The sequence below is a fragment of the Phaenicophaeus curvirostris genome, chromosome 15, assembly GCF_032191515.1.
Source record: "Phaenicophaeus curvirostris isolate KB17595 chromosome 15, BPBGC_Pcur_1.0, whole genome shotgun sequence".
NCBI classification, from domain to species: domain Eukaryota; kingdom Metazoa; phylum Chordata; class Aves; order Cuculiformes; family Cuculidae; genus Phaenicophaeus; species Phaenicophaeus curvirostris.
Window position 1 is genome coordinate 1,216,181 of NC_091406.1, and position 23,927 is coordinate 1,240,107.

Sequence of the window (23,927 nt, forward strand, 5' to 3'; positions counted from 1 at the left end):
GAACCCCAGGAGGCAAAACCAGCCCTGGGCAAGCTGCTGAAACACCAGGAGGGTTGGAGAGCAAGCGGTGGTCCCTGTCACCCCAAGCTACAGCCACCTTGGGAGGATCTGGTGTGCAGCCACTGTGGAGCCACGTGCATGCCTGCACCCAGGATCTGAGACAAACTACATGGAGAAGGCACCAGCCAAGCAGCAGCAAAGCACATCTCCATCACACCTGCAAGGTAACGCCTTGCCTCACAGACCATAGTGAGCGCACCCGAGTCTCACCTCTGGTCAATACATATTGTGCTAACGAACTAAGCGTGCAGTCCCCAGCCCCACTGCACCTCTCTGTCCCCTGCGCTCCAGCACGGGACCGTCCTGCCCCACAGTCCCGCAGGCTGCTCTCGCAGCTCTCCTCCTCACCCCTACAGCTCCCTGCTCACACCCCGACGCTGGCGGGGACGCCACGATCCCGTAAGGAAAGTTCACTTGACAGAAAACAGGCACACACTCCGCGTGCTGGAGGCCCAGCTGCGTAGCCACAGCAACCAATAATCAAAATAAAATGCCCTCTTAAAAGTGATGTATTGGCTCCTTACTGCAACATGGGGTGACCCACTCAAGTGTTTCAGGGAGCAGCCCAGCAGCACGCCCCTTCCCAGGTACTCTCCCTTCCTGGAAGAGGGTTTATAACCTGAACCAGGGTCAACACAGGAGAAAACTGCAGAGGATGGGGATGAGCATCACAGAGAGACAGGACCTCGCAGACGGCAGAGGCGCTGGCAGGGCCCCATCTCGGCAAGGAGGGTGTTGGAGCTGAACTCCGAGGTCTGATCCTGTCTTTCCCAGCAGCAACTAGAGAGTCATAATCACAGATGGAAGGAGGCAGCTGGGTGCCAGCGACCCACACTGCTTGTTCCTAAAGGGCTCAGCATCGCTGGTCCATCAGCTCGGCAAAGCTGAGCGCCATGGATGGTGCAGGCAGGGGCTCTGCATCCAGGCTGCTCCATGGCAGCTGCAACCTAAGCAGTTCCTGCACAACAGTGCCGAGCCGCAGCCTTGCTTTCCTTGTCAACAGTCCCTTTGGAAATGTTCACAAGCCATTTCTCTGGCTGTGCCCGCTCCAGGGAATGAAGCGTCTCACAGAGCCCTGCTGCCACCCAGGGTCCTGCCCCAGCGTGCACCACGCAGGCAGCGGCCAGCAGAGTCAGAGCAGGGGTACATGGTGATTCACCAAACACTCCAGCACCAGCCCTCGCACAGCAGATAGGCTCAGCACCCTCGCTATCCACCGCGTGAACGGCTCAGACAGGCTGTCCCAGTGGGGCAGAGGGCAGCTGCTCATGCCTGGAAGCAGCCCCTGTTACCCCCTTTTCCATCCCTCCGCCCTCGCACCCAGCTGAGGGGTCAGCCCACCTCTCCCCAGTGCCCCACATCTCTCCTCCTGCCTCCACCAGCCAGGGAGCTGCGTAATCGCTGGCTGGGTTCCTGTCCCAGCCTCACAACTCCAGGCACTGGGGCTCCCTCCAAACCCGGCTGAAGCCGAGGTCGCTGCAGCCCAGAGCAGCTCTGCAAGGGATCAGCAGCGAGGGAGCACTTCGCACTCCTGCCATCTGTCCTCCCAAACCACCCAGCATCCCTCCTCCTCCACAGCAGCTACTGAGAGTCAAATCTTCCTTCTGGGAAGTGGCTGCTATTACTGCAATGACACTGAAGTGGTTGGTTTTTACATAATAAGCTCCTTCCAAAGGAATTTGAAACTATTGAAAAAGGCTGTTTCTAGGAGGATGACATTGTGATTTCCCAATCCTCCTCCATGTGTCCAGCACTCACTCTCTCTTCAGCACCAGCTTCCAGCTCCTACCTCAGCTTCATCCAGACATCTCACCTCTATGTGGTGCCTCTACCACCCCCTCTCTTTGTGTTCAGTGTTTAAAACAGGCTTTCCCAAAGGTACCACAGAGCTGAGATGCACTAAAACCTGAAAACCTGGGCAGAGGCACAGCCGGGAGCTTCTCCCTTAAATCCAGATTTCTGAGGCACTGAGAAGAGATTGCAGCCCCTCCACTCGCATGCCTTTCCTAGCTGGGACGGATGGCTGGGAAACACGACCACAGGAGGCACAGAGGGAACCAGAACACATCAAAATGAGATGTCAAGAAGACAAATGTCCCGTCCTGTCCAGCCCTGCTGCCCGTCAGGGACTGCGGCTGTGCATGTTTGAACCAGCAGGTTAGCTAGGGAAAAAGATAAACTACTAGCTTGGGAAGCGGGGGCTCTGCCCAAACCTGAGTTTGCAGTCAGCTTGTTATTTAAGCTGGGAAAAAGCAAAACTAGCTCTGGCTCAGCTGCTCTCTGGAGACTCATGGAACAACAGAGGCAGAAGCAGCAGAAGGCTGCAGGCAGTGCAAGTGAAAGACAAATCCTCTGAAAAGTCCAGGAGCAAAGGGTTAATGCTGCTGCAAGGGGGGAAAGCAAAGGATGCTGATGAGGCCAGTTGCACTTTGGGTGTCTGACAGAGGTTGTGTTCACATAGAGCGATATTTCTACACTTCCTGCAAAGAAAATTGCTTAATAGCCTATATTTAATGTTCAGTCGGACAACAGGAACCGAGACTCCTGCCCCTTCCTTCCTCCACAGCAGGGAACTGCAAGGAACGGCGGCTCAGGCTGCGTGCTCCCTGCAAGCTCGAGGAGGGGGACAGCAGGGTCCCCAGTCCTCACTGACAGCCAGGTCACAAGCCACCAGCTCCCATCTCACAAAGCTGAGAAGTTCTTAAAGCCTCTCAAAAATAATACTGCACAGTCCCTTTTCTGGCTGTTTTGTAAGAAATAGCCTCCAGGCCTCCTCACTGACCTCAAGGCAAACCTGTCGTGCCATGCAAGCTGCTGTGCGCTAGCCCCAAGACAAGCATGCAAGCCAAGTTTGCTAGCCATGAACAAAGTGTGCTCGCCACAAGCCCACCATGCAAACCATGAGCTTGGTGTGCAAGCCACAAGCCAAGTATGCTAGCCATAAGCCAAATGTGCTAGCCATGCAAACCCCAAGGAGGAGACGGGGACACTGCAGCAGGACACGGAGCAGCAAGGGGCAGCGCCTGGCCCTACGTTCCCCGCGGGGTCCCAGCAGGGTCTCAGTGTGCAGCGTGGCAGGGGCTGGTTCACCGCCACCACCGCCTCAAGGGCCCTGCCGTGAGCCTTCTCTGCCGATGCCAGGGCAGAGGATCTGTCCTGTGAGCCAGCAGGTGGACCTGGGGGGTCACTACAGAACCCCCCATGCAGCTGCAGAGAAAGCGGGGCACGGCACAGCCGACTCTGCTGCCCAGTGGCACCTCTGCAGCCCCGCGCCAGGCAGGGGACAGCCAGGAGGGGTAATCCAGGGAACAGCCGCTCTAATCAGCGGCCAAACCAGCCGGATTACGGCCCACCAAGGGTGTTTAGAACACAGCAATATGGTGTCTGTCCCCACAGCGAGCACCCACCACCAGCAACCACCCGGCTCCAGGCACGATGCCAGAGCAAAGCCGCTGCAGGGACACGCAAAGCCCCACAGAGCTGGGGGATGCCCAGGGCTGAGGCGCTGGAGCACGAGGGCAGCGCTGTTAAACACTTCATTTGCTCCAAAAGGTTTAAATCCTCTCTCTTTGCACATCTCAGTGCAGGTCAGCAAAACCACACTGCCGTGAGACACCGCAGTCCTCTGCGCCCAGCACAATCCCCAAGCTGCTTTCATACATAATTACCAATGACTTGTTCATTAAATAAGTTCTCCAACAGGAGGTTGGAGTTAATCAGTGATTGAGGATGGGGCTGCAGCTGCTGGCAGGTTCCCTCTCTGATTCATCATTTCAGTACATAAACAGACAAGCAGACATCACCCCACCTCCGGCAGCAGCTTCTGTCACCATGGTCATGCCTAGAATCCTATGAAAATGCTGCCCTGGTCCAGCACACGCTGGAGAAGAGGTTTTAGGGAGACACACCGAGAGGGAAGTGACCCTGAGGATGGGTGCAGCCCCTGTGCCTGCCCCACGCAGGGCACCCAGGGCAGGGAGGGCATCGCTGCCAGGACCCCACGGCACCCCCAGCCCCTGTTGCGGAGCCTTGGCTGCACACACGGTCTCCAGCCAAAACACAACACCGAACCCCAGCTCAGCAAGTGGGGAAGCCAAGTCTAGATTGAGATGAGATCTCAGGAAGAAATGTTTTGCTGTGAGGGTGAGGAGGCCCTGGCCCAGGCTGCCCAGAGTAGTCCTGGCTGCCCCATCCTGGAGGTTCAAGGCCAGGCTGGATGGGGCTTGGAGCCCCTGATCCTGTGGGAGGTGTCCCTGCCCACGGCCGAGGCATTGGAGCTGGATGATCTTTAAGGTCCCTTTCAACCCAAACCATTTTATGATTTTACAATTCTAACTTCATTTTGCCAAGAAAATTTTACAGACACTTATACCCTACAAACCAGGCTTGAAGGGAAAAAAAACAAACCGCTCGGATATGCCGATGCCCTATAAAGCATAACAATCTGCCCGAGATGGCCACAAGACTGAAGATCCAGGAGATGCCACAGTTTCTGCTCAGCCTTTCACTGGAACCACAGGAGCACATTGCACTGCTGCCCAGCCAAGGCATCACCGTATGCCTCGCTTCACACGCTCAACGTGGCTTCGTACAGCAAAATGTTTGCCAAAGGGACAGAGAACCCATTGTAGGATGAATGAGACTATTGACTGGGCTCAAACAGCAGATTAGATTTGAGCAACACACTGAAGACATGAATTACTTCCATGGTATTTTAAGAGATAAAAGTTCTGTGCTTCATGAAAAGCAGTCAGCCTGTGGAGGGACTGCCTGGTTGCACAGCTAAAATTATCTCCCTGCTGCTCACCAGCCCAGCACCCTGGCCACGTCATTTCACCACCTCCAAAGCAATGATGTTTGGAGTTCTCCTGGGAGCCTTGCCAGGCCAGGACATTTTAGCAAAACTTCCCGAGAATCCTGACAAAAGGTATTGAAGATCCTAGGGAACAAAGCAGGAGGGACCATCAGGTCTCTTGCAGAGATGGTTGGATTTCCAGGAAAATGAAGGAGGTTTGGTGTCTGGGGACACAAGGTGTTCCGTGCCAACAGCCACCAAGGCTGCAGGTGTCCAGCCCTGCTCAAAGCAAAGGGAAGAGCGAGGCTGTGGGGAGCAGGAGGGTTTGCTGGCAGGGGCTGACTTTGCTTGTGCATTGCCAGGCAGGTCAAGGCAAGAGAGAAAGCGGACAGATTTAAAACAAGAGAGAAAGCAAGCAAGCGTCTACCTAGCTGTGAGCTGGGGCTGTTCTCACTTTGGAAGGGAGGGAAAAGCAGCTCCTTTTCCCACAGTGAGCCCTCGCAGGAAGGCAGGAGCCTGACCTTGGCCCCCCCATCACCAGCTGCAGCCCTGGCCACCGGCTCACGGAGCCCCGGGAGCAAGACAGAGCTGTACAGAAAACTTCAGGATCAGTAAAAACAACATCAGGGAGATAAGAGCTGCACAGGACTCCCAGAAACATCTGGTCATAGGTGCACGAGGCACCACAGGCTCCTGCCTGCTCCTCTCATCACCACTCCTAGAAATGGTCCAAAACTGCCAGGACTCTTTGGTTAACCCCCTCCAAAACGCCGCTCGTGGTCAGGCTGCCGGCACAGCCCGGTGTGACATCCTGCAGCGTGGCCGGGGGCTCCCGCAGCGCAGGAGGAGAGAAGCTGCTTCCTTCGAGTCACACGTCTCCGGCCACTCTTCTGTTCTCAGTGTCCACCTCCTGGTCTGAGGAAGCTGACGGTTAACCACAGCCCTTGTCCTTCTGCCCCTGCTTCTCTGACCTGGATCCAGCCCTGACCTTTCTCAGTTTCTGGATGTTTTAAGCCGCACGCAGAGCCTGCTTTGCTGCAGACGCCTTGCGCGGGGGTCTCACTGCCACCCTCCATCCTTCCTCTTCAGCTTTTCTTAGCACTTGCCCATCACTTCCTATTGCAACAAAACCCCAACAGCAACTTTCATGACTCAGATCTTTATCTCATGATGACTGAGACGCTTCAGAAACACAGTGCATGCAAAAGGCTCTGCTCATTCTCCTCTCCCCATGCCAATAGCAAGACACTATCTGGCCAAAGTTGCAGAGATCATACAATCCTACAACCATGGAATGGTTTGGGGTGGAAGGGATCTCAAAGCCCATATAGTTTCAACCCCTGCCACAGGCAGGGACATTTCCCACTGGATCAGGGGCTCCAAGCCCCATCCAGCCTGGCCTTGAACCCCTCCAGGGATGGGGCAGCCACCCCTGCTCTGGGCAGCCTGGGCCAGAGCCTCCCCACCCTCACAGCAAAACATTTCTTCCCAAGATCTCATCTCAATCTCCTCTCTTTCAGCTAAAAACCATTCCCCCTCATCTTATCCCTGCACTCACTGATCCAGAGCCCCTCCTTGCTGAGGGTCACACCCAGATGCACCCTCACATCAGGGCTGGGCACACAAACCCTCAAACTGCAATGGGCTCAACAACCTCTGTACTTCTGGGAAAGGAAGACATGGGGAGGCTCCCACCCATCCTGCACCACGTGGAAACTCTGGACTATGCTCTCTACCTGCCCAAACAGGATTTTTCGGAAGTAACCACTCCAAAGCAAAACGCTCTGGTTAGTGCCCAGCATGGTTCAGCCCTGCCCAGTTCTGCGTTAACCAGGTTGTGAAGAGGAAGGAGGCACATAACAAGCTGCAACAGCTCTCAGTTCAGAGAGATGGGTGGAGAAAAGATGAAGATGACGGCAGGTAGGGGCAAAGAAAAGCAAAGGAAAACGAAATGACTTGAGAAATCCAGGAGCTGCCTGCGAGTGCAGCCTGAAGGTGCTGGGTCAGTAGAGCACTGCGAGCCACCCCTGCCTGTGGCCAGGACAAGGAAGGAGAACACAAAAACCCACAAGCGATGCCAACGACCCTAGGAAAGGCTTCCCATTTCTGGGGACGCTGAGGAAAGCAATGTCTGCAGCTGCAAGACCACACGTCCTAAATCAGGGTCTCCCTCCCGGCAAGGAGGACCAGGGCTCAGAGCAAGGCCAGCGAGGTGTCTGTGAGCAGAGCCCCACCAGCAGCAGCTGGGAACCACCACGAAACCCCTGGGACACTCTTTGAAGATCAGAGGCCCCAAGTTGGGTACCAACACTCCAGCACGCTGCTTCCATCACCATGTTGGGAAGTGGCACGCTAGATCACACTGCAGCTACCCTGCCATCCACCAGCACTACACGGAGTCGTGTGCCCACCACCAAGAGGGGTTTTCTGGTGCTTTGCATGAAGGTGGCAACATCCCAGCCCTCCCAGAGGCCCCCAGAGCATCGCTGCCCACAGCAAAGCCCGTTCGCACCCAGGGAACTTGCACTGGGGCACAAGCAGGGTCCCTGCATGCGAGGAAGATCAGCACCCTCGCCGTGCCACTCCTACCCTCCTGCACTGACCCTGAACACAGAGCATTCCATGCACTTAGCAGCAAAACAAAACAAGATTTCTCTGCTTCCCCACCCAGCTACCAAGTCTGGCACTTTTCCCTGTGTTTATTTTTGTTCACATCCTGGTGTTGTTTTATGGCAGAACCCCCAGCCCATCCCAACCAGCAGCCACAGCAGCAGGCGACGGCCGAGCTGGCAGAGAGTTTGCTGGCAGGCGGGCTGGGGAGGCGGGCGGGCATCAAAGCAAGGGCTGGGAGCTCAGGTGGGAGCAGACAAGGTCTGCGAATAAAATAAAATCAAATACCAAACACTCAAACACACAGGAGGGATGCGTTGCAACAGCAAATGCTTAAGTGCCTGGAGAATGAAATGGAAAACTACTGTCCGAGCTGGCATTCCCAAAGGTAGCCGACTGCCCAAGGAAAACGGTGCAGAAGCAGTAGTGAAAATCCTCATATCCCAGCCAGGGCCAGGCACTCGGGAACAGCACTGCCATAGAGCAAGCAACAGCACACCTGCAGGCTCTCCTGCTGCTCCACATTTGCTCAGCTGCGAGCCTGAAACCACAATGGGTATTTCCAACTCCTGCCAGGCAACAGGCATTTCGAGTACTGCCCTTACTCCCCAACCCTGGCTCCAGGCAGGTGGTGCAAAGCTTCACTCCTACAAGCACCCTGCCTCTGAACACAGGCTGGGAATGCCACGCTTCTCACAGCTCCCCATGTCCCCCGCAGCTCCCTCACCGGGGAGCACAGGCAGGTCCACGCTAGCATAATTCATTCCCTGCCGATTGTCATTTACTCCTCCAAGCCTTTTCCATTCCTGCCCTCTCCAAACCCTGGCACGACCCACAGCAAGGCAGCAGATCACTGTACCCTCGCCGCCACAATAATTCATTGACTGGAGCCTGGAATCACATTTCATTAGAATAAACTGCCCTGCACGAGACAGCTAATCGATTTAGAGGATGATAATCCAGAAGAAATGCGCTCCCGGCCAAGGCAATGACCATTAGTGGAGCAGAAGCGGGTGGGGGTCCTGCCAGGCGGGAGGTCCCGGCATGGGGGGGACACTGGCAGAGCCCCCAAGCAGACACCGTGCACCGAGGCAGGAGCAGATTGCCTCAGGCACCAGCCACACATTTGGATTAGCTTGTTATTAAATCTAATTAGTTAATAGTCAGCCCGGCAGGGAGCCGGCTTGATTCCTCTAGGGGCAGGTGCTGGAGCATCAGGGTCCAGGGGAGACGCGGAGTCTCAGGGACCCCTGCACCCCATCCCAGGGGCAGGACAGCAGCCCTCTCCAGCACAGCCCACCCAGCCGAGGCATGCTCTGCCCACGGCACGGGGCAATGACTTGTCTGTCCCTCGGCTTGGCACCTGCCCCTGTGTGAGGGGCTGCATCCCGAGGGGCTGCATCCCGGCAGCGGCTCCTGCCAGGAGCTGGCGTGCCCACTGCCAGGGCAGGAAAGCAGGGTCAGCTCACAGCGCCTCAAAACGCAGTTCTGCAGCAGCCGGCTTCCTTCTCCTCCCAAGGAGGCTGCGGAAATCCTTTTGTCTCTAATGTTCTTCTACCTCAGCTGTAAGAACAGGAAAAATCCCACCGTGCCCATAGGAATGTCACCAGCCACTGAGTCAATTTTTCCTGCTTTGCCAGGAGAAAGAAAAGAAAAAAAGAGATTTCCAGCAGAGTCCGGGGAGACAGGCAGGGTGAGAAATGGGATGCACGGCTCAGAGAACATCACTGTCTTCAGCCTGGGCTTTCTCCCAAACTTTGTGGCCACCACCACAGAAAGGGCTGGGAATACGACACAGGGAAATGTTTCCTATCTCCCTACAGACTGCCCTCACCCAAATGCTGCTGTCCCAGGACAGAGCCCTGCTCCACACAGCAGCACCAGCTGGAAGGAGCAGGGCCCCCAGGTGCCCAGGGGAGTCCATCTTCACCCCAAAACACCCTGCAAGAGAAACACAGAACTGCTGCTGCTGCCACGGGAAAGCAAGGGAGAACCACCCAACGGCTCTGCTCTGCAGTGGGGTTTGTAAAACATTGCTAAGCAACCAGCACTGAGTGAGTGCACGATGCTGGAGAGACTAGGAAGAAATTCTTCATGCTGAGGGTGGGGAGGCCCTGGCCCAGGTTGCCTAGAGCAGTGGTGGCTGCCCCATCCCTGGAAGGGTCCAGGGCCAGGTTGGATGGGGCTTGGAGCCCCTGATCCAGTGGGAGGTGTCCCTGCCTATGGCATAAGGGGTGGGTTTTGAGATCCCTTCCAGCTCAAACCACCCTGTGATTCTCTGAAAAAAAAAAAAAAAACAAAAAAACAACCAGCAAATGGATGCTCTGCCAGGCAGCATTATTGAAAACACACACACCAGCTTATTTTACAGGTCATGGCCCATACAGAGAACCCTTTGCACTTCCCTCACTGAAGCACCAATGCAGGATTGGAAGCCGCTCAAAAGAAAACAGCACGTGGCTGCACACACAGCACACATGGAGTACGCTGAGGTGACAGGGACCCAACACAGGTCACAGCGATGTCCTCGAGCACATCGCTGCAGGGATGCAGGTACCCAGCATGCCGCTGCACCCGTCCCACCGCGCGGCTGAGGTGCTGGGCAAACCCTGCACAAAGAGAAACTTCTGTTCTCCAAACCACAGGGAAGCATGAGGAGCAGCACCAGGGCCCTTCGCTGGCCCCTCGCCACCACGCTGGCACAGGCAGCCTCAGCACCCACACGGCAGCACCCGCCGCTCCACGTGCAGGAGCCAGATGGTCCGGAGGCTGGTGTATTTCCCACCAACTCCAGCTAGAAGCCAGCTTGGCATCACCGCAGAGACAGCCCCTTCCCCCTCTGCAGAGCATCCCATGGCTGCCGTCACACTCCCAGCACCCAGACAAGCTGTGACCCCCAGGCTCCCATCAGCAGGGAAGTACAATTCCTGGCTCCTCCAAGCCAGGCTGGAGTGTGTCCTTGCTATTACAAGCCAGAGCAATGCCCTAATGAGCACGCCTCGTCAGGAGCGTGCAGCCCACAGGGCCATACAGCGCTTGCATGGAGCAGTGGAGAGGAGCAGGTGGAAACAGCACAGAGTGCACCAGGAAAACAGGGAAAACAGCCTCGGCTCTGCCGGCCACAGTGACAGCCGCTCATGTGCCAGGGGGAGGCAGGAGGGATGATTCACACCAAGCAGCCGAGAAGCGAACAAGCTGTGCGGTTTCAGCACACGCTCCCCCTCGTTTGCTTTCTCTCTCGCCCACCACGGTCACGCTACAGCTACTCATCACGCCGCATCCAAACCTGGCTCCTCTGGGTCCACTTAAAACTGATGGATAAAAAAAAACAAGCACAGCGATTGATACCCAGCAAAACCCATCCTCCTGCCATCCCACTGCTGGACAGTGCGGAGGGGCTACTCAAAATGCCCCAAACCAGAACTGCCCCGGTGTTGGCAGAACAGCTCTCAAAACAGCTGACATTCCCCAGTCCATCCCCCACCAACCCACGAGGGTTGAGTTTAACCCACCAGTGGGCACCTGCTCAGTGCTGGTGGGGCAGCGACACACACACGGCCAGCGGCTTCTCCAAACACCAACACTGCACCCACGCACTGGGACACGCTCCAAGTTAAAGAGATCTCCAAGTCCTGTTAACGAGCTTTCTGCCAGCATAATTTGAAAGACAATCACAAATACATGATCTCCTGCATGCCCAAGGCCTCCTGCTCACCAGCTTACCTTCCCAGCGCTGCTGAGAGGCCAGATCCGGCTGCAGCCCAGTGGAGGTGGCAGTGGTGGGGTCACAGCCTGCCCACAGCACACACAGACCTGGGCTCCCACCATCAGCTGCCAAACAACAAGCACTGCAGGGTCAGGGCTGCATCTGGGGGAGCCCCAGAGGATGCCTGGAGAGACAAGGGACAATGGCTGGGGATGTCACCACAAGCCTTCCGCATGGATCACAACCACAGGTAGCGCACAGAGGTGAACCACAACACCACCCAGGCTGTCACAGCCCAAGTTCTCTTTCCTACAGCCAGGCTGAGCACGGGGTAAGTGTGCAGATCCCCAGAGCCAGCACTGGCTGCACAGCGATCCCTCCACAACTCAGTGCAGCCCCACTGTCACAAATAGCGCGTCTCCAGAGCAGGAGCACATTCCTGTTGCTGATTTCCACCAGAGAGGAAGAGGAGGAGCTTTCAAGTTGTACTGAAAATCAAGCAGAGTATTATCATTTGTATTACTCCCCATTTGAATAAAACACCAGACCAACTATTAAATATGTGACTGCACAAGCCACGCAGGTTGTGCTGAGGAGGAAGAAGCTCTCTTTGCCTTCAGCCCCCAGGCGCAGAACTGTCTGGCTGCACTGTAACCATGTTCCTCTCCCAAAGCACAGAAGTATTTCCCACACTGAATGTTTCCTACCAACCTCCAAAAGCAACTGGGGGGGGAACACACCCTGACACAGAGAGCCTTATTCCACCTTTGCTGGGTGAACAAAGCCAGAAAGATCAAAACGACTCATCTCAGTAACCAAACCCCCAAACCACAGGCTTCCTCCCCAAGCCTGGCACTGCGGTTTGCAGCAGGAGGGCTGCCCGTGCCCCACGGCTGCAGGGCTCGGCACTGGCAGAGACCCCCCACCCCTCCGAGCGCAGGGCAAGCTGCGCGGGCACAGCCAGCTCCTACTGCCCAGGAAGGGGGTTCTGCCCACACGGACACCATGCTGCTGCTAAGCCCCAGGAAATCCTCTGAGCCTCGAGGCAGCGATTTCCTCAGCACTTGGAAGATGCAAAATGGGCGGCATGACTCACCTTGGCAGCCCTCACGCCCCGTCGATCCTCGTGGGCAGCCAGCACCCAGCGCCCCATGGCAGCAGCCAAGCACTGTTGCTCATGGCTCAACCAGAGCAGAACGGAACACAAAACCCATTTTTATTTTTGCACCCTCCAGAAAGCACAATGCTCCTTCTCCTTGAAACCCGAGTCTGCAGCAGCACAGCTGCCAGGAGCACATCTCCAACCACTAAAGGCTGCACCTGCAACAGAAGGGCCATTCCTGGAAAAGACAGACCTCAACCTCTGCACCTTAGCGCCTCCTCTGTGCAGGGGCAATGGGAAACTTTGGGCTGAGGCACTGGGGCACAGGGACCTGTCACCCCAGACAGCACCGAGCAGCCCAGGACATGGCTCTTTCTCCCACACACCCAAGCGCTTCCACCCTGGAGAGGCAAACAAGGATGTCTGAGCACACAGCACCACATTATCTGTCTGCCCATGGAGCTGGGCAGCTCCAGCCTCTCGAGCCAGCATCTCCCCCAGACTCCCTTGGGTCAGGGTGCCTCTCCCAGAGCACCAACTGTGCCGAACTGGGGGCGTGCAGAGCAGGCAGGGAAAGGCAGCGATGGCAGCAACACTGGCTGGGGCAGAGGACAACTGAAGGGACTGGCCAGAGTCTGAAACGCTTTCTTATTGTCAGGCTAATCCTTGTTCCTATCAAAAGGGAATTAACTGCTAGGTTAAACATTGGACAAAAGTTTCACTTTCGTTTCCCCGTGTACCAGCCTCGGGTACAGCACAGCCACACACAGCCACAGGCACACACGTCTCAAAGGCTCCGTTTGGACAAGAACCTGCTGAGACGTGGAACCGAATCCATGTGCAAACACATCCCAAAGTGCATGGTCCACGGGCAGAGCCTGGCATGCCAACGGCACCACCAGGAACCACACAACCAGCCCACTGTGCTTTTTAAGCTGCACAGCATCCTCGGAGCAGGATGTGTCCTGGGAAAAACCCCACAACCACTGCAAAAGTCCTCCTGGCGTCACCCAGAGTGGCGGCACAGGCTGCCTCAGCAAACCTGGCACTAAGCAGGCAAACGTGGATCCTCACTGTGTGCACAGTCTGAACAGTGACTGCGTGTCCTCCAACAGCCTCCACGGAGCATGCCTGCACACACCAGGGCTGCGCATCTGGAAATGCCAGCCAGGGAGCAGGGGGCAATCCCAGCCGCCCGCTGCAGCCGGCACGGGGCACATCAGCGGAGGGCAGAGCCAGTACCACAGTATCTGCCCTAGAAAGCCAGCAAGGCTGGACAAGCACCCAGACACCACAGGGACTAGGGTCACCCCAGCATCATCCCTTCCCCACATCCCCCCTCAGTCCTGTCCCTCCTCGTCACCCGACCACAGCTCTGCAGTGAGCCAGCCAAAACACAGATAAAGGAAAAGTGACCCAAAACCCCAAAGCAGCCCATAAGCAGCTTTTGGGAGCATGGGCACCTCCACCCATCCCATGGAAGCCCAGGGCACAGCAGAGCCCGGCCAGGGTCTGGCCCTCACACCCCTCGTGGGGAGGGGGCTCGCAGAGCCCCCACCAGCCCCACCACACAAATTGCAGCCTGTGACGAGAGCGCAGCAGCGGCCGGGGCGTGGATGAGTTCAGTGGCTTCAAATTAGTGCTTAGGACTTGGAGGACAAAGCGTAACAAAACAAGAGCAGAAAAGTGGCAGGGCACCAGACTGCAGCGTGGCACCCGAAGGAGACAGCAGCCTGCAGCCCCCCACAGCCTCCCCACCACAGAGACCCACACCCACAGTCCCACCACCACGGGACACCTGGGAGCTGCAGGGAGGAGGATGAAATTCCCCGCTCAGGCCCCGTAACAGCGTGGGGCCACCCGCACCTTCACATCCTCCATCCTTATGTGCACTGCTTGTTTTCCGAAGCAAGCTGCAAAGCATCTCTCCATCACCATCTGGGCGACTGGGCTCAACATCTCCCTCCACCGAAGCAGGGAGGCTGGAGGCGATGCCAGCGTCACGGGCAGGGACCCGGCTCCCCGCCTGCGCCTTTCTCAGGCACAGGGGCAAAAAGCTTCCATAGTCCTGGTACCGATGGTCACCAGGGCTCCTTCGCTGGAGAACAAGTTCCACGGCATCCAAGCTTCAAGTTCATTATTTATGTCTCACTTGATGTCTTTGCATTTGCAAAACTTTCTGAATAATTCATGCATGGCGTATAAGGGAGGAAGAGGGACACGTTTTGCTGAAAACCAGGTCACTACTAATACCAGACAAGCAGCAAAGGGAGGCGATAGAAATAGGCACAGATACTCACTAGGGGGAAAAAGAACAGTATTTTTATGTCTACACATCTATAGACATGCTCCGGAGAGGCCATTGGCATCAGAGGAGATTTAGCAAGACCAGCCCTTCAGCAAATGAGGATGATTTCCAACCTGCTGAATTTATCTTTCTTCAAATAAAGAAGATAGCACTGTGAATCAGTCCCAGTCCTTTGGAAACCTTCACAGAGGGCAAAAGCAGAGTGGCTGCAGAACAGCTCCTCCAGCAAATCCAGAGAGAGACTTTACACCAGTCTCACCATCCCTGCACCAGTGTCAAGCAGGGAACAGGAGAGCGCTCCTGCTCAGAGCTGTGCGAGGGTCCTCCTCCCTCCTGCATCTTCCTCCCCACCACAACCACCCCACGGCCCCATCCAAACTGTCCCTCCACCTCACTCCTCGCCGATACACAAAGAGTTACGTTCCCCTTGTGCCTGTCTTAAAACAAAGAGGATGTGAAACACTCAGCAGAAAGAACAAGAGGAAGGAAAATGAGAGAGGATATTGCCAAGACATCGTGTAATTTCGTTGCAGGCCACCTCGCTGTGCCAAGAGCGTGTCCTAAGCTGGGGGTTTGCTGCTCCCGGTACCTGCTCAGCCCCACATCCCCCTTGCCCTCCGCAACAGCCAAGGAGCACACGTGGAGATGTTGGCAGCAAGATAACACCATGCTGCCCAGCCACGAGGAGACAAATTACTTTGAGACACCAGAGAAAAATAAAAGCCTGGAAGAGAAGTGCCTGGCCGCTGCCAGGAGTGGCCACCATGTACCACCTGCCCCAGCTCTCGCTGCTGTCCCAAACTGCAGCAGTGAAAGGGGAGCAACACCTGGCAAGAGCAGCCCAGCAGCTCTCCACCCCTAGAGCATCACCGTCCATGCTCAGCCAGACACCCAGAGGGTCTGTAGTGGCCCACGCAACACAGCCAGACCTCATGCATCGCACAACGAGGGAAACACATGTGGAAAGAGCCATCCAGAGCCTGTCCCACACCAAGTCTCTGCTGCAGCAGCCAGAGGCACTGCAGCTCACAGCAGCTGCCCAGGCAGCGAAGTCACTCTTACAGCAGGAAAAGGGGCCACACACAGGAGGAGGACATGCAGAGCAGCCAAGCATCACATCATCCCCAGCCCCTGGGCAGAGCCCTGCCTCACGCACCCCAAACATTTCCCCAGAGCGCCCTGCAGACCACACGCATGGGACACGGGCAGCCAGCGCTCCTGCAAGGGCATTAATTAACGCTCCAGCAATATCATCGTTATTCGCATCTCTACCGACCGCAGCCTGGGCATTGGCGGAACACAACCCCCCCAGCCCTGTACAGGAATTAAGGTCTAATCCAGGAATGCATTCAATAGAGGCTACTAAACAATTCAGCCATAAAAACATCCTTATCTCTGGAAGCTGTCGGCGTTCTTCCTGCCCCGGCGTGGGGGCCGCGCAGCTCGGCCACGGGCAGCAGGACAGGAGCCCTCCTGCAGCCGCGAGCACAGGGGGCTCCGCACACCCTAAAATACCTGCGACCCCTCAGCCAGCACCTGCCGAGCCCCCCGCTGAAAGTGCCCACTGACTGAGCCCACAGACAAACATCCTCAGGAGCCACCAGCGAACTCCTAAAACTGGCTTGCACAGAAAAACAACACTGTTGGGTTTGTTCTGCGATGAAATGAATGCTCCAGGCAGAGCCGGGCACAGGCTGCCGGGCAGCTCAAACCAGGAGGCTGCTCAGACCTGCAGAACCATAAATGCACTGATAGCTATCAGGTTTGGTGGTTTTTTAACCCCCAAATGCCAAGAATTGGTACGGTTGGGGTTCCTGGAATCTTGCGCAGGGAGCTGCACCCATGGGGCTCAGGGTGAGACCTGGAGAAGGGGGGCTGGAACAGCCCTGTGGTGGCACTTGGGATGGGATGGGGTGGTGGGCTCAGCCTCAGCTCCCAAAACAACCACAGCCCGAGGCCAGGCTGGCATGTCACAGGCGATGTCACAGGGACCCCACAGCACGGGCACAGGCAAACATTTCCCTCTCCTGACCCACTGTCCCACGGCACAGGACCTGAGCAGGGCAGGGCGAGCTGCTGCCAGGAAGCCAGTTGTGATTTGGGCCAAAGAAACTTAAAAAGAGAAATTCCCCTATGGGGGGAACAGCAGAGATGCCAGGCATCCCCTGCCCTGAACAGAGAGGGGACAGAGCACAACCAGGGGACACAGCAACCACCCAACACCCTGGCCAAGCCAGCCCAAAGGATGCAACCCCCGAGAGCCATGGAACTGGTGGACCAGGGCCAGGCACATCCTGATGGATCATGTCATATCCTGACAGAACAGGGCCAGGGCCAGGAGCAAGCATGCCCTGAGGGACTGGGACCAGGCGGAGGCACCTCAGAATAGACTGTGCCACGTGCTGATGGACCAGGAGCTGGACCAGGAGCAGGCATGTCCTAATGGACCAGGCATATCCTGATGGAACATGCCATGTGCTGATGGACCAGGAGCAGGTTCATCCTAATGAACCAGGACCCAGCACATCCCAATGGACCACGCCATGTGCTGATGAGCCAGGACCTGGACCAGGAGCAGGTTCATCTTGATGGACTAGGAACATCCTGATGGACCACGAGCTGGACCAGGACCAGGCTCATCCTGAAGGATCAGAACCAGGCGCATCCTGATGGACCATGCCATGTGTTGACGGGCCAGGAGCTGGACTGGGACCATGCACATCCCAATGGACTGGGACCAGGCACATCCTGAAGGACCACGCCATGTGATGGACCAGGACCAGGCACATCTCAATGGACCACGCCATGTGATGGACCAGGAGCTGGCTTATCCTGATGGACCAGGCACATCCCAATGGACCACGCCGTGTGCTGATGAGCCAGGACCTGGACCAGGAGCAGTCACATCCTGATGCACCTGGACCAGGCACATCCCGATGGACCACGCCATGTGATGGAGCAGGAGCTGGCTTATCCTGATGGACCAGGACAAGGCACATCCCCTGATGGACCAGGCACATCCTGATGGACCAGGACAGCACGAAGCAGGATGGTCACTGCGCCCCCCCACCCCGGCCCCCACTTACTCTTGAGGGCGGCGACCAGCGACTTCCCGTCCTTGATGAGCTCCTTGATGAACTTGTTGGTCTTGTCCAGCTCGGCCTCGTGGGAGCGGAGCCGCTCTCGGAACTGGGGGCTGTCGAGGCAGCACTCGCTGAACTCGAGCGCCGGGAGCCCCATGCCGCCCGCGGCCAAGCTCCGCACCGGGACTGCGGCCGAGCGCCGCCCCGCGCCCAGCACCCGCCGAGGCGGGCGGGGCCGCCCGCAGCCAATGGGAGAGCGCGGAGCGGCGCTAAGCCCCGCCCCCTCCGCGCTGACAGCCAATGGGAAGGCGCGGTGAGGCGCGCAGGGACGCTCTGCCCGCCCACCCCGCTTCCGATTGGCTCCGGGGGCGGGTTTCCCCGCCCCCGGAGTCAATCGGAAGCGGGGTGGGCGGGGTCTGCGCTGACCCCGCCCCTCTCCCTGCACCCCCGTTATTCCCCTCAGAAAGGTGCGAGGGGTTCGTCTTCAGGGCTGCTCGTCTCCTCCCTCCGTGTTCAGCCTGTTCCAGTGCCCAATGACCCTTTCCGGGAAATATTTTTTCCTAATGTCCAGCCTGACCCTCCCCTGGTGGAGCTTGAGGCCATTCCCTCTCGTCCTGTCCCTTGGGAGAAGAGCCCAGCTCCCTCCTCTCCACAACCTCCTTTCAGGTAGTTGTAGAGAGCAATGAGGTCTCCCCTCAGCCTCCTCTTCTCCAGGCTAAACACCCCCAGCTCTCTCAGCCGCTCCTCTTGTTCTCCAGCCCCCTCACCAGCTTCGTTGCTCTTCTCTGGACTCGCTCCAGAGCCTCAACATCCTTCTTGTGGTGAGGGGCCAGAACTGACCCCAGGATTCGAGGAGCGGTCTCACCAGTGCCAAGTCCAGAGGGAGAACCACCTCCCTGGACCTGCTGGCCACGCCATTTCTGATCCAAGCCAAGATGCCATTGGGTTGGAAGGGACCTCAAAGTCCCTCCAGTCCCACCACCTGCCACTGGATCAGGGGCTGCAAGCCCCATCCAACCTGGCTTTGAACACCTCCAGGGATGGGGCAGCCACCGCTGCTCTGGGCAGCCTGGGCCAGGCCATCCCTCCTTGTGAGGAAATTCCTCCTTAGGTCTAGTCCGAATCTGCCCCTCTCGAATTTACAGCCATTCCAAATGTCCAAGGGCGAGCCACCCCCCTGGACACACATATGCGAGCTGGCGCTGGCGTCTCACCCCAGACTGACAAACAGACACATTTGTGGATAATCCCCAGATGACTGGGATTCCCCACCTCTTCCCCAGCTCGGCCATTCCCACCGGCGAGCAGGAGGCAGGCAGCGTGAGCCCATGCGACGCAGAGTAAGCGCGTTGGGGATCAAGCGTGGCGACAGGGCAACATTCCTGTCAAGTCAGCCATGAAACGCGATGCAGAGCCCGTGCCAGATCTACGCTTTTTTGCAAACCAAGGAACATGGATGGTCTCGCACAAAGCTTGGGCTCCCCGTCAGGCTGACAGAACAGGATCCAGCCCCACCCTGACACTCAGAAGTGAATCCACCTGTGTTTTCCAGCAGATGGGTCCAGGCACAGACACTCAATACCAGCTCAACCTTTTATCTCTGCTTTTTTTAATTCCCTGTCGGGTCTAAAGCGCAATTTTCTCAGTCTTCACACCACAGCCTAATTCTGGCTGAGTCACAGCCTTCAAATATGGTTTGCCAGCCACATATTTTTGCATGAGGTCTCCCAATTATAAAAAAGAATGTAATACTAATTACATGCTTCTCGTGTAGGCAGGATATAAAGTCTAATTAGCTGTCATTTATGCCTTATGCATACAGCCCTATAAAAGCATTAGACATTTGGATTATGCTTCTTAGTTCTACCCTGTACAAGGCCACGGGAGCACATATTTTGGTTTTATCCTTCTACATTACCACTGTTCATATTAAAAGTGTTCCAGGACTTTCAGCTGTTACAGAAGAACCTGTAACTAGGATTTATAGGACACTGCCTTAGAGGATCAGCATATCTGGGGCTGGAAACAATTTCCTTCACCACCTTTCCAGAGCCACAAAGTCTCAATGCTCAGACTGCTGTTTTCTGATGAGGCATTACAAAGCTCTGTCACACGTGAAATACAACGCACACCACAGGTCTGGAACCAAGGCCTCAAGCAAGCAGCAATTAACACACCAGATCATGGACTTGTCACCCCTTTTCCTGGCTTACACTGCATCTATGAGGAAATGCTCATCACTTTTGAGCTCTGAGTGTGGGAGCAGAGCAGCAGGCACTGGGGTGGAACCACCATGGACACCTTCCAGCCCAGTTCTACTACCACTGAAGGAAAAAATAAGCAAACAAACAAAAATCCCAGACTTCCACATCCTCCTTCCTGTAGCTAATAACTTGCATCCCTCTGCAATTCCCATATGTTTGCCTGCCTGCTTTGATTTATCTTCTTAAGCAACTCTGTTGTCTCTCCAAGTGAGCCAAATCAATCAGACACTGCGTACAGGTCTGGTAATCTCACCATTTAAACCACAGAAGCCTGCCCGCTGATCCCTGTGGGTGCAGAGGTCGGCCTGCTGGTGTGCAGCCTGCTCTCCTCTGTGCCTCTCCAAGGCTGAGCTTACACTTACTGACAGCAGACAAGAGCTGAGGCTGAACAGTCCCACACTCCCACCAGTGAGCCTGTCCTTGACCACATTAACTCCTTCTCCCTTGCTCACTCACCAACCCGCATCCCACAGCTAACTCGCTCAGGGAACAAAGTCAGCAGAAACCTAATCCAGCATTAAAGCAAAACAAAAGAGAGAGCAGTTTGTACCTAGTTTAGCTCACTCTGGGATCAAATAATCCCTGGTGCTGGTACAGTGGTGGGGGACACCGCAGTCACAGCCAAGCAGGAGGAAGAGGGACATTGCAATAGCATCAGCTCAGATCCACCCCAGCTGCTCTTCCCAGCCCTCAACTAGATTAAGGAGGTTTGTTTGAAATTTAACAATTCTTTTTAGAGCTAGTTTTTGGCTGGGTCAGCTCCCTAACCTGCCTGAGCACAGCATCTCCGTTCTCCTGCCCCCATCCTTGCACTGGCTGCAAGCATTACTGGACTCTGAAACATTCCCAGCTAACACAACAGGAACAAGCCACTTCTCCTCTGGGAAAGGGTTATGGCAGTTAAGTGAGACCAGTCAGGTAAAGCACAAGTCGGAGTGACAGCTGGAGCAGGAGGTGGGGAACTGCCCCCTCCCCATGCAGCAGCGCTGAGCCACAGTGTCAGCTCACAGCATCTCACAGCCCCATCTCCACAGCCTCGGAGCGACAGATGCCTGCAGGGAGGCTGGTGCTGTGATGCGTGCTGAGCACGAGCATCCACGCTCAGGGACTGTGGCACCTGCCAGGGAACATTAAACCCAGTTATCCTGCGTGTGTCTTGTGCCAGGGGTTTTGGAGGCTCCCCTCCAACAGCAACCTCCAGTCCCACTGCCTGTGAAAACAAGAACCAGGGCTACAGGGGGAGAAGGTAGAAAACAACCCATTAATCAGGTCTTAAAGCACCAAAGACTAGGGCACACTAATGCATTTCTTTAAACCCCAAGAGACTACAATGGGCATCTTGACTGCCAGAAGCCAGGAGCTACATGACAGGTTTCTTGGAATTGCCCTCGAGCAGCAATGTTCAAGGTCTATTTATTCTGTGCCCATACATCACATGCATCTTTCTTGCTCTCGAGGATTTTTATTGAGCCAGGCACAGACACAGCATTGTATATGGCCAAAAAAAAAAAAAAGAAGTGTTCTGGATAATATGCAAGACCATCGCAATGAAGCTGTATGAATTCCCTGCTGTGAACCAAAGGGCATCTATTGACCTATTGTCCTGACAACCTTCTCAGAGATCAGGTCCTTGAGCTTGGACCTTCTGTTAGTTGTGAATACAACTCTCAGACACCAAGAGCTTCCCCTTCTCCAGTGCAGTCATGTTAGCCTGGAAACTCACTCTGGGTATGTTCTCATCAGATAGACTTTTACTGTGTGGCTGCAGCAAATAGCCTTAGAGAAGCCTTTCGTGTGATAGTGCTCCCTCCACTGAGCATTCACGTGTTTTACATATAGTTAACATAATTATACATATATCTTACAGCAGAGCAGTACCTTTCCTTCCAGAGTTACACCTCTAGCAATCATGTGAATTTCCACCTCCTCAATTCTTCTTTTCAGCTGATTTCATTCCTCCTTGCTGTCCCTCCTCCTGGCCTTCAGGTAGGTTTGCAGGGACAGGTGAAACAATGGAGTGGACAGGTCTCTACACCAAACAGCAGCAACCTAAATGACCTCTGCATGGGAGTCTGATGTCCCTGGAGTAAAAAGCAAGCAGGATGGGGTCTCTGCTCCAAATCTACAAAATCTCCTCAGCTCCCACTTGTTAACCTCCAATAACTTTGTTTGCAATGCTTGTGCTACCAAGTCTTCCTGGGTTTCACAGAGCACTACAGGGTTGGTAACTGGTTTTGGAAGCTGGTTTCAATTTGAATGGAAATATCAATGCAAGATGCTGTTAGTCAATCAGTGTCCTTCCTGCAGCAGAAACAATCTCCACATCAAGTCCCTTCCTAGTCCCTATACCTGTTGTTTGTGCCTTGGGCAAGCAGCTATCCTCCCCCACAAAGAGCATTACTATTACTGCTACAAGCCCACCATCTGTCTTGGGCTAATTGGCTTCTCCTCCTACTTTTGCTCTGCAATCACACCCATTCATACATGCCAGGGACATACCAGCTATTTACAGCATGGTCTTTGCCAAGCTGCTCGCCTGGCACATGCCTCTCAGTCATCTGGGAGCACTGAGAAGAGACCAGGACTCACAGTAACAAAGCCTACAGACACAGCATCCAAGAGGAGCTGTCTCCATAAGATGTGCCGTTCCCTTTCCTCTTCCTGGCAGTTGTCAGAGCAGATAGACCTAGAGCCAGCTTCCAAGCGCAGCAGCAGCACATCCAGGGCAAGCACAAGAACAATCTCCAGGCTCAAGAGTCTTCTGGTGCTTGCGCTATAGCCAACTTAGGCTTGTTTGCCTCAGTTCCTTGTTAGAAAGAAAAGAACACCTTTTCCAGTACTCCTTAGCTAAGACTGAGAAGACATACATCCCCGACTCCTCCTGACCCCTCAGCTTTGCTAACTGGGCCAATCCTTTCTCACTGGAAGGAAGGAATCAGGCTTCCTGCATGAGGTGGCACTTTTCCCAGCTCTGTTGATTTTTGGCACTACCCTCCAGAGCACTGTTTGCCTCCCCCTTCTCAATGTCAGCACCAGATTAGATTTGTTAAGGTTTACGCTCTGCTCCAACACCTGCCCTGGCTGCTACCCTCTCTCCTCCTGCTCAAGTTATGACCTCCAAGCCAGCCTGCTGTCAGGACCTTGAGCCAGGACCCTCCCCAGAGCACAGGGTAAACCTGAATACCTTTGGGTTTTCCTAGCCTCATGTTACTCCTTGGCTTTTGTTTCCAGAATGATGCTCATGGTGCTGGAACCAGGAGGCCTGGCTTCTACATCATCTCCTTTGTCATCACTTAATTGAATGATGATGGTATTGATGAGCAACTATCAAAAGCACCAGTAAGTCCTTCCACCAAAATACCACAGAAGAGCAGCTTTTAGAATCGCTATGCTTAGGTCTGTGGTCACACTGCCCTGCCCAGGAACTGGACATAAGACTCACAAACCAGAAATGTTATTTAAAGATAATCTCCTTAATGTAGAGATTGCAGAGGCCCGGTTACCCAGCAGCCCAAATCGCTATGTGATTGTAGCCACAATGACTCCTTCTCCATCTCATTTTGGAGCACCATTCCCACTGTAAATGTTAACAGCACTGAATATACGCAGAGGCAGAACAAAACACCACATTATCTGTGACAGGGCTGAGTCTGCATCACAAATCATGAAGACAGTGATTGCATGATCACAACTTCTAGAGATGTGATGGTCATTCAAGCACAAAGACAAGGTTAAGAAGTTACTGGGTCAGGGAACTAGGATATCCAGAGGAGTTTAGCACATTTAACATGATGTAGGAAGAACAAACGAAAAGGAGCATCACCACTTACACATAAATACATGCAATTACCTTCCAGGCAAAGACAGGGTAAATTACACTGAAAATTGACATTTCCTTGCTCATGGGCCTGGTTAAATTGTACCCCAAGAGGAGGGTGGGCTCCCAGCTTCAGTATGTCCTTCATCCCTGTTTTTTCACTGTGCTGCCCAAGACCTTCA

At 55.2% G+C, this 23,927-nt stretch overlaps 2 protein-coding genes across 4 annotated transcripts in view; one reads left to right on the forward strand and one right to left on the reverse strand.

Annotated features, from left to right (window-relative positions):
• ARHGAP26 (Rho GTPase activating protein 26) overlaps positions 1 to 17,857 on the reverse strand; it is a 128,535-nt gene extending 110,678 nt beyond the window's left edge. For all 3 annotated transcript variants that reach the window (XM_069869453.1, XM_069869452.1, XM_069869454.1), the window contains exon 1: positions 17,668 to 17,857. In XM_069869453.1, the coding sequence (XP_069725554.1) occupies positions 17,668 to 17,821 (154 nt within the window). In that variant the 5' untranslated portion in view covers positions 17,822 to 17,857. The remainder of the gene's footprint in view (positions 1 to 17,667) is intronic.
• Positions 1 to 23,927, forward strand: part of PDLIM4 (PDZ and LIM domain 4) — a 445,004-nt gene that overhangs the window by 60,639 nt on the left and 360,438 nt on the right. The gene's annotated exons all lie outside the window — the stretch shown is intronic.